The 11377-nt window shown below is 33.0% G+C and overlaps 1 protein-coding gene across 1 annotated transcript; it reads right to left on the bottom strand.

Annotated features, from left to right (window-relative positions):
• Positions 1-209: 209 nt before the first annotated feature.
• Positions 210-6478, bottom strand: LOC105232604 (transcription factor kayak). The gene is made up of 3 exons (XM_049450470.1): positions 3867-6478; positions 2070-2361; positions 210-1979 (listed from the first exon to the last, which is right to left on the bottom strand). Exons 1-3 carry the CDS (start codon positions 4914-4916, stop codon positions 721-723), a joined length of 2601 nt encoding a protein of 866 aa, XP_049306427.1. The 5' UTR covers positions 4917-6478; the 3' UTR covers positions 210-720.
• Positions 6479-11377: the final 4899 nt, after the last annotated feature.

Raw genomic sequence — 11377 nt, 5'->3', positions numbered from 1 at the left:
TTCGTTAAAAGAAAACTTAATAAGCGATAGATTCAAGAAATAATCATAAACAATGAAAATCTTCATAACGTAAAAAAAACAATTAATTTTTTAGTTAGTTTTATAATATAATAATACAATAAATATTTATTTGTTTCTTTCTAATTAAATTTTCATTCCTTACTTCATATTATTTACGACGGTCGGTTTTTTTTAATTAACTTTAAAAATTACTCTAAAGCACTTTTATGTTTATTTTTGTAAAATTGACAAATAATAAAAAATTTAATAAAAAAGAGTAATCTAAAAAAATTTCACAATTATATGTTACGACCCAAGTTATACAAAGCTATTGAATTTTAATGAAAAAATCTTTTTACATAAAAAATAATATATTTATATACATCCATATGTAGTATATATAGAATACATACATTAATCTTCTTTATGGCATCCGTAACATGCGCATGCACTGCATTTATTCAATACATACATACGTAAATATTTTAATGCTTGTATAAATATTATTATTATAACGATTTTTCGTGTCTTTGTTTTTGTCTGTTTAAGGCTGTAAGAATTTTTAGGTCTCACTAATACAATACCACAATACTCATTGAAATTTTGTAAATATTTGACTGGTGTATCTTAACTATTCCATTACTTACTTCTAACCTCATCTATCCGTCGTCTTTTGTACCAGACTCTTGTTCTGTTTCATAACAATTGCCATTTCTATTGTTATAAGCTAACCAATTTCGATGGCTCACTTGTAGGTGTTTGAATTTCTAATGGATGTTTGTTTTGTGTGGAGCAATTTGGCACCAGTGGACCTGAAACAGGAGTCAATCCAGTGCCACCATCCATCAAAGAGTCGAAATTGAACATGCCTGTGGAGGGGGTTTGTATGGCAACACCGTTGATGTCAGTTGGAGGACGTTCTGTATTTAAAGCGAGATTTTGTGCTTGGTTACGTAAATTTGTAGGTAGAGAGTTAGGGCGCTGTTTACCACCACTCAGTATTGGTCTATGTGGGGCACTCAAGTTGCCTGTAATAGCGTTACTAATTGCAATACTATTTACTATGTTATTACTATTATTGTTGGAAATACTGTTGCCGGAAACAAGACTAGCAAAGCTAACCGGCGCCGCCGTCACAATTGGTGTGTTTAAAGATGCGGATGCCGCAGCCAATGAAGCAGATAATGTTGAAACATTCGGCAATGGTGGTTGCACCATCGGATTGTTATCCGATAGTAGCATGCGCTTGGGTGATGGAGGTCCATCATGGCCTAGTGATGAATTCGAGTCCAGCGTATTGTCTAGAGGTTCATTCTTAATGTGAGACACCATATCCAAAATTACAGGTTTAAGATCGATAGGTGAGCCACTTCGCCCTACAGACGACAGTGTGGTATCTACTCCAATAATATTGCTATTACTGTCATTACTATTGCCATTCGTTGGTGCGATCAATCCATCATAGGTGTGCACGCTCAATAAGTCTTGCCTTACCTTTTGGCACGTAGGTCGATGCGCTTCCAAAATAAAAGCCAATTGGTTTTTGGTAACTTTAAGGTTCTCAATTTCTTTTGTTAATGACTCCCGTATATTTTCCAACCGTTCTACTTCTGTTTGTAACTCATTAGTTTGATCAACCCGACGCTTTCTACAACGTGCTGCAGCCAATTTGTTACGTTCACGGCGTATGCGTCGTTTTTCCTCTTCTTCGGGAGACATATTAGTCGGTTTAGCAGGGCGGCGACCACCTTGATTACGACGCGTCGGTGTGGCTGTAATTGTCGTGTTTGTGGCACTGCTCGAGGTATGCACGTTACTACTGTTGGGAGAATTTGTGAGCAAAAGATTTCCAGCATGTTTGCCAGTATCTGATCCGATGGCGTTATGTAGCATGGTGAAATCATTTTTTGACGAAGTTGTTGAGGTAGCGAGTGAAGCGTTGCTGGTGCCATTGAGTCCATTAGGGAATGAGGCGCTTGCTGAAATACGAAACGAATAAAACTGGTTTATAACAAAGAATTTAAATACGCACCTAGATACGGTACTTTTGTGAATACGCATGTACTTACAATTATCTGTTGTCGCCTGTGAATTATCATCATGAAGTTGTGAGTTCCAGGACGCTTGTGAATCATCCATATCAATCTCATTGTAATTTTGCATAGCACTGCTGAATATAGGGCTAGTGGAATTTTGAATGGAAGTTACAGGTGGTGGTATAAAACCTGCCTGACAGGGCGGATTTGAGTGATCTGCTGTCAACTGTATGAATGTTTCTTCGATGCTGCGTAATGTCGTCGGTGTTAATGTAGATGTGGTTAACGTGGGTACACCACTTTGAATGCCATCTACTGACACGAGCTGTAAAAAAATTATAGATATTAATTATTATGCATTAAGTTATTTATTAATGATAATGTATAAAAATGTAAAATAATGCTTGCAATTCATAATCCTATTACGTTTAACAATTCTACTACATTTCAGGTCAGGTTTTGAAATTCGGTTTTGTCGATATAAACTAAACCCGCCAAAACAAATTTGAGTTGAGGCTCTAACGAACTTAAATTGCTGACCTCCCCAAATTACATAAATCTTAATATATAAAAATCACGTGTCACGTTGTTTGTTTGCGATGGACTCCTAAACTACTGAACCGATTTTAATGAAATTAACACTGTGTGCAGTTTGGTCCAACTTGAAAGATAGGATAGTTTATAACTCTCCTTATAGTCGCATTATTTATTTATTGCAAATTATTTGTTTATTATTAGCAAAGAGCTATCCACCAGTTGGTGGCGCTAACAGCGGTATTGAGTGCGGTATGTTACAGTAGATGGCGCTACAAACATTAAAAACATTAAATGAAAATGCGTTGTTTGAAGTTTATATTATTTGTGGTAAAGTTATACGAGTCTATGACTTCCAAAAAAAAAATAAAAATTGGGCGGGGCGAAGTTCGCCGGGTCAGCTAGTATTATATAAATTCAAAGACAGAAACTTTTAGGAAAAAGTCAAACAGATTTAATCAGTTAACCTCTGTTAATTCACACTATTTTTAAGAAATTTGTTCACTTAATTTCTTAAAAATATCATAAATTTTTATCAAAATAAACAGTTTAATGCTATGTTGAAAGAAAGAAATACAGGATCGGGAATATTGGGGGTAGTGAAGGTCATAAATTACATATTGATCGATATATTTTTGGTATATCCTCCGTACATTTGGGGAAGTATTGACCCGATTTCACCCATTTTTGACAGAAGCACACATTATTTTTGGGAAAATATTCTTTCTGAATTATATCGCAGATTTTTACCAATATTTTCGGTAAAAAGTCCATAATCGTAAAAACCTCCTTAACAACTTTGGCCAGAGCAATGTTAAAACGCAACCGTTTATTGCATGCGCTTATTAAAATGTACTCTCATATTGTTTCGTATCTAATGACTTTCTTAGTGCTGGAATGTTCCAATGGTAGTAATGGTGAAATCCACATTTTACAAATTAATATTTGTACAAGCGCGTTATTATACATATAAATACATTGTTGTATATATAAACCCCGTTTAAGTATCTATATTTTGTTCAATTAATAAATAAAATTATTTTCACACATCCTACATATGTATGTACATCTGTGTGTTGCACTTCAAACGTTTAGTCAACTTATTAAAAATAATAAGTATTTTTATAATAGTTACAATATGCAATTTGAATTAAATTGTCCTGGCTTTGCTATGCCCCTTGAATAGCACATCTAAAGAAAATCCTAAAACATTTCAATGAATGGAATATCTGGAGGTGAAGAATGTGGTATTCGAGTGATGAAGAGTGTATACCACGTAAGTATGTAACTATCTACCTGCTGCATAAAAAGCTCATTAGCTAGAAAATTTGCGATTTCATAAGCATCCATCGAGAATCGACATTCGGCAGCGGTGTTGACGGAGTCGATATTCCTATCCACATCATTGATATTACATTCGTCACTATTACCGCGCGCTGAGGGCAAATTGACAGGAAAGGAGGAGCAATTGTTAGTAACTGCCTCAGGTATTTGAAGTAGTTGCCGTTGCGATTTTTCAATCAAAATTCTTTCTAACAATTGCTGATTATTTGGCGCATTATTGTCATTACTAGAATTACCACCACTTTGACGTACTCGTTGTTGTTGTGGTTCATATTGCAATTGAAACTGTTGTTGGGGCTGTAAGCATTGCGTGCATTGTTGATGAGTTAAGTGTCTTTGCTGTTGCTGCTGTTGTTGTTGCAACTGCGCACGCCGATTATTAGCATTTGGTGTTTGTGATGGCTGTAACTGGTCCTGCTGAAGTTGATTGGTGTTACTTATTTTATTTAACATATTACTTTTATGGTAAAAACCATGGTTATTGTTTAGGTTATTCTCTACATGCGATAGGTAATCTGTAGCATGCGTGCATTGGTGTGATGACGGTATTGAAATTGTTGCATTGCTGTTTGTCTCAGCATTCATTGCTATGCCAGCTGTGTTGTAATGCTGTTGTTGCAGAGCGGCAGAATTTGTTGCATAAGGGGTTCTAGCCAAGTCTTGTTGCTGCTGCAAATGAATATGTTTCCGATGTTGTAGAGGTGCTGTTTGTTGATGATGTTGTTGCGTTGCCGATTGCTGGTACCAAGAATATGAGGAATATTGCTGCAGTGGTGACATTGTTGGCATTGGCAATTGCTGAGGATCCGGAAAATCATCTAATTTTTGCTGGCGCTGTTGTTTTTGCTGTTGTTGGCGTTCTGGTTGTTGTTGTCCGAAGCTTAAAATGTGCGAACGCTGCTGATGTAATGGTTGCATCGAGTTGTTGTGTACATTTTGATACATTGATTGCCGTTGCGCATTAGTACCAGTTGAGTACTGCTGATAATTATATTGCCTCATAAATAAGTTTTATCTTGCACCGTTCGATGAGGAAATTTTGTAGAAGTTTTATTTAAAACTTATTACTCTACTTAACAGTTATAAATTGACTTTTATTATTTTATTTTAATTGTATTATATAGAGGGTGGCATAAATATATAAATGTGATTTCATGATTATCCCATTTAAATATTAAAATATTTTGCATCCACAAATAAAGGGTGCTTATATTCTTAAACATAATAAACCATTTCACTATACCCTTGCGGTGTGAAATATTTAAATTTATAATATTAATATAATAACTTCTTATGACTAATTTTAAGTCTTTTTTACAACTATAAAGTATGCAATGTAAAATCAGCAAATATATGGTTAATGATCTCTCTTTTCAAGTAATTTTATTTATTTTACTTTTGAACCTTTATAATAGAAGTAGTACTTTTTAGTTTATCTTAAGTTATACTATATTTAGTTATTCATTCGTCGAGTTCGAATTTTTCCACTTTTAGTTTGAGTTTCGTATGTTCGATAAATATACATACATATGTATGTATATAGCATATATGTACGTATTCTAAAATAGTTTCGTACAGGATCATAAACTGGTCGAGTTTTGTGTAATGATATTTTTTGCTTATGTTTGCCTTTCGTCAAACGGCCATATATATTTCTGGTGGTTTAATTTGGTTGAAAATAAATTTCTTGAGCACATTGAGCAGTCTCTGTTCGTAGTGGCATCGAAAGTCGTCACTGTGTATAAGGACAGCTTTTGCTTTTCTTGTCGTTGATAATTCGGTTTCGATTTTTAACTTTTCAATATTATGCTTGATTGCGTTGTTCGAAATTATCAGCGTACACATAATAACGTATTAACTAGTCAGAATCGAGGTAAAAGTATTTATATTAGATATTATATGCACTTAACCCTGTTGAGCCATGTGGCCTCTAGAGATGCTAAAATAAAATTATTTTAAATCTAAACTTTCTCTATGCGTTATTCATTAATAGTCACGTTAGCTATTGGTAAGCAGCAATGTATTGTAGGTAATTTGTCAACGTTGTTTATATTTCCAAAATAATACATTCATGCATGTATTTGCATTTTTTATTTAATTATATAACGTTGTTTCACAATTGACTTCCTTTTGCTGAGTTAGTTTTCAATTCGTGCTTTTATTTTTACAAAATCGTATAATCGTTGTTTGAAGTTGGAAAAATTTTATTTTGTCGTTACTCGTTTTTGTGTTTCGTAAAGTGTATTTGAAAATACTATAAACGTTCGTTTGACAATTTTTCTGCGTATATGTATATGTTGTTTCCTTCTCTGCTTCCATATATCTTATGTATTTTTCTTTATATGGGACGCAAGATGATCTCCTCCTTTCCTTTTTCAATTCAAAACCCACTGAAGTCTGCTATGCATTCGTTTTTTAAATAATTTTTGTTAATTAATATATTTTTTATGTATTATTTAGAACATATTTGTGAGATAAAACACGCAACGGACACGTATAAGTCTGCCAAACGGGCAGGCACTTCAGGGGATCGATATTCGTATTAAACTAATTTTTAATTTTCTTCTCACTATTTGCGAAGAGGAAATTTTTAAATTAAAGAATTTAAAATACATCCACCAATACCATGGCGAACAATTGACTATCTACATTGTATGTATGTGTATATTATTATTTATATAAATTTTTGCACACATGCACAAAATACAAATATTTGCCCATTGTAGCAAGCGAATGTGGATCAAAGAGCAATGAGTGTGAGTATTGACTCAACTTGCGAATTCAAATGTGGTCCACCGAAACCCACACAAAAACGTCGATGCCATAGAGATATATGTACATATGTATGTATGTATATAATATGTACATCTCCGTGTAAAAATATTTGTAAAAACGTATGGCATTTAGTGAGTGTAAGCTTAAAAAAGTGGGGACGGTGGATAACGTTGCAGCATTGGCAATCGCCACAATTGCTCTTTCGTTACTTGATCAGCCGATTCAGAGAGCCAAAGAGCAGCGGCATATGCCTAGTTGTAGCAGAGAGCGTAGAAGAACTTCTTTCTTTCTTTCTTTTTCTAAGTTTTCTGGTCGTAGTGCATATAATTGTAATGGAACGGGTGGGCGAGGGTTTGTTGAAAGCAAATGTTGTGGACTCGTTTTAGACCATTATAAATCGAAGAACCCAACGGCAAGAGCATCCCTCAAGGAAATATGTATGTGTATAACACATCTCACAACACAGACGAGAGTAGAAGTCAGGAAAAATATTATTACTCTATTTTTAGTTTTATACCCACTATTAGTGTGTGCTTTATTTTGCACTTTTACTGTGTTTACTTTTTAAATTGTATATATTATAATAAATTCAGCATCAGCTTCTTCATGTTTTGTATATTTGTGCATTGTCATAATAGTAAATTTCCTTGCCATTCGTTATTGCTATTCATAAATCCTGTTTGGTTTTATTCTGCGGTATATTTTCTTTATAGGTTTTCAATGAGCACATTTACTCAAGTGAACATTTTTACCCTAATACATATTCGTACCACAAATCAAACAAAATAACTTAAATTTAGAGTATGTACATATGTATGTATGTATATAAATAGATATAGAATGTCATATTAGTATTTTTCATTGCCTCAAACAGGTGCTTCGCTCTTTATGTTATTTTGATGTCAAATTTTAACTATTTCTCTGATGGTGCGTGTTCGAGGACGATAGAACGTAAAAATAACAATGTAAAACTAAATTTATTGACTCTACAATTAGTATTTTTAAATTGAATTATTCATTACCTTTAAAATTTAGGTATTTGCAATTTTTATAATATACTTATTTGTACATTACATTTCAGGGTAAACAAACACATACATACATATGTATGGGTGTATGTACATATTTGTATTTTCATAAAATATTTAAGTAAATAACTTATTTGTTATAAATTCAGATTTACCTTGATGAATAAGTATCTTATGAAAAATTACATTGCAAGAATGAATATATGTCGTTATTTGGGTAATAACAATCAAATCGAATTAGTTGAATATTATTCAAATCTGAAATGCCATCTGATTGGGGAGTGGGTCAATTATTAGTCACCTTCATTTCAATTGTATACTTTGAACAAGTGGGAAATGTAAATATGAAAGATTTTTAACCCTTAGTAGCCTGATTTTCGAAAGTGATTTATTTTTAATGTTAATGTATTTGCTTGAGGGTCTAGATGAAAGGAAAAATAGCTAAACAAATCACAATATTTATTTTACATATTTATTTAGAAAAAAACAGGTATCAATTTTGATACTTCAGGCATTAACGCCATAAAGAAATCAGATATACCTATGCATTAAATAGCGCGAAACATTGGTTGTTTTTATTATCGCATAACGACACTTTACACTTTTTACAGAACCAGGAGGCAAGTTTCCTACAATTATTAAATTTACACATATTTCTAGAATCATAAATATTTTTTCATGACCAACACAATCGCAACGCACGTCAGTAGAGGATAGTACTTGTACACCTGTCCGGGGTCTTTTAGACTGTAGTGTCTTGTCGAGTGTGTTGGTACTGGGTCTTCCCCTTTTATTTTTCGAGTGACTTGGATATCTACATAAAGCAGAAAAATAATGAATCGGAAGTTCAAAAAGTTTTTATAGCTAAAGAATTAGTAGGTGGGTTTTATGTAGGGCGGAATGCCTGAAGTATCAAAATTGATACTCACAAAAATAGCACTAGTTTCTCCAAGTAAAACATGCACTCGCAAAAAATAATTATATCATAGCGAAAATAATATATTCACTTAGCTCAAAAGTATTTCTATTTTTCAGAAAAAGAAAATATATCAAATTTGTATTCAGCAAAACTTTTAGTAAAATGTGTTTACTTATTCACTTTGCCGCGCAAGTAATATGTCATAGATAAAATAAAACAATAATGGCATTTAATTTCGTTGGAAAGAATATTATACAACAGTAAATATACTTATGTAATTCTTATTGGTGGTTAAAACCGTTCGGGATTTATACGTATACATTTGTATGTGTGTAGCTATTTCTAGCGTCCTGGCGTCTCATATGATAGCGGCACCCAATGTTTATGCCTGTTGCTTGTTTGGAAAAGAGTCAGCTGATCAGTTGTAGTTGATCTTAATATTAATTTTCAGCAATAATGTTCGGGTGTAACCCAACATTTTAAACTCGCAACTTGCAAGGAGCAAAGCCGGGGAAATACTTTCAGGTGTGGCAAAATTTAACAAATTTTTTTTTTAATTAATTCTACATTCATGGTTCTACGAAAGTAAAAATGGATTCCACTCAAATATCATATTTTATTAATTAGGTCATACAATAACTTAGTTCTATTTCTATATTTTATTACTGATAAGAGGTATTTTTGAAAAACCTGTCCTCATAATTTCATTCAAATATCACATATTGTGGTTAGATTCAGTTTAAACACACCTGAAAAATCCGAAATCACTTTATAGGGTATATTTGGAGCATCGGAAATCTGGGCTTATTGCATTAGCCTTTGAAATTGTTCAGGTAGACTCGATCACATATTTTCCAGCAATTTATAAATAAATAATAACAAACCAAATCATTATATCGTTACCTAAAATGCAAAACAACGTATGATCAAAAAATTCGAAATTGAGTGTTTTATTATGATTACGATTCACCACTACAAATTACATATAAGTACATACATAAGTCTAATAATTTAAGGATATAACCCACTTTTAACCAAAATTTAAATTTTGTTTCACTCATGTTCGCTTTTATATCGTGTTTCATTCATTCCCATATAAATTTCCGAAAATGTCGTTATGTTATTTTCATTTTAGGTGACGATATGTAGTATATGGGAGTTTGCATTAAACTATAGCATATCCAATATTATACGTTCAGTTAATTTTGCGAAAATAGTTTACTTGCTGACAGATATATAGGTATAGTAAAACTAACCGGAAGTTTGAAAATTGTATATTAGGTATATGGGGTATAAGGGAAGTATTGACCTGTTTTTATTTATTTTTGGCACTACATTATCTTTAGTTCCGCTTACGCGGTTACAGCAGAGTTTTTCTTTTTCGGTGTTTGGTGCCAATTGGATATTCTAAGTGTAGCTAGGTTCTTCTCCACCTGGTCTTTCCAACGGAGGGGGAGTCTTCCTCTGTTTACCCCCGTGTGTTTAAGTGTTTTCATTCATTCGGACAACTTGACCTAGACAGCGTAGCGCTGTCTCTTAATTCCCTGAACTATTCGTCTGCACCATATAGCAGAAAGAAGACTGCCCCACATTATTAACAGAAAAACATGCTGCATCATTAAGGTAACTCACATACCATCAGCAATACAGCAATACATATACATATGTATGTAGACTTTATATCGCATATATTGCAGAAAACTGGGACGGGGGAGTGGCCCGTTTACGCCCACCTACAATACCATTTTCACTGTTTGACCAAGGAATATATGCATGTATAAAGTCAAGTTACGATTGTTCGATTGCAAGAGGATAAAAAAAAGTTCGTAAAAAACTTATATACAATGCCGACTAACTCAACCAATTACTGTTAAACATAACGTGATAGCAAAGCATGTTAATCAATATACTGCCAATACAGATGTTGTAGTTTACAGCGTTTGTAAATTTTTTACTTTTACCATTTATGGGGAAATGTGAAAATGTTCCCCATTTCAAGCGCATGAAGTAAGACTTGAAGTGTTTTGAGTGCAGCGCAAATAAATGACTGTCTGAACAACTTCGGCAACTCTAGCACCTACACAAAACATAATATGACTGTACAGTAGAATCGCACAAAAGTTAACTCGCGAGAAATATAAAAATTCAGTTTAGTTCACGTACCGCTCTAAAAAGTTAACTTAAATAGTTAACTTTTGGTTATTTTTTTTAACATATCTATTTTTTTCAAACCCAACTATTTGTTTGGCAAGAAAAATAATTGCTATGTACTCCCCGAATTTCTATTTAAAAAGATTATTGTCTGTGTCGCGAGGTATGAATATAAATTATTTCACATGAGCCTTTGAACTTGTGAATTGGTTACAGTTAGTGTATTAAAAAATGTCAACAAAGCAGAAAAAATCATTGGAAATCAGATTAAATTTGCAAAAAGACGGCACCTGGACGAAAAATACTTAATTATAGAATCACATTTATGTTGTGTGCGAGCGCATATGGTTCGCATAAGGGGGTATTCTGGTTTAGAAGCATAAATTTCTGGTAATTTTTAAAGTGTCGTAAAAAAAGGCAATTAATATTTTTACTATCCATTTTTTTATTAGTTATTTGTTAATTTTAGAAGAGTACAGAAAAAAATTAAAAACTAAAAAAGGAAAAAATTTCAAAAATTATGAGCTGACGAAGTGGGGGCTCTCAAAAAATTTCCACATGACCATACCCATGATTTCAACCCTCCTAGT

Source organism: Bactrocera dorsalis, chromosome 2 (genome assembly GCF_023373825.1).
Source record: "Bactrocera dorsalis isolate Fly_Bdor chromosome 2, ASM2337382v1, whole genome shotgun sequence".
NCBI classification, from domain to species: domain Eukaryota; kingdom Metazoa; phylum Arthropoda; class Insecta; order Diptera; family Tephritidae; genus Bactrocera; species Bactrocera dorsalis.
This window is presented reverse-complemented; position numbering and strand designations above follow the sequence as displayed.

Excerpts from the sequence above, each read along its gene's own strand:
- LOC105232604 (XM_049450470.1), bottom strand. The coding sequence starts at position 4,916 with ATGAGGCAATATAATTATCAGCAGTACTCAACTGGTACTAATGCGCAA. Across the intron at positions 2,362-3,866 it reads ATGAGCTTTTTATGCAGCAG|CTCGTGTCAGTAGATGGCAT; the intron begins GTAGATAGTTAC and ends ATTTTTTTACAG. Across the intron at positions 1,980-2,069 it reads ACAGGCGACAACAGATAATT|CAAGCGCCTCATTCCCTAAT; the intron begins GTAAGTACATGC and ends TTCGTATTTCAG.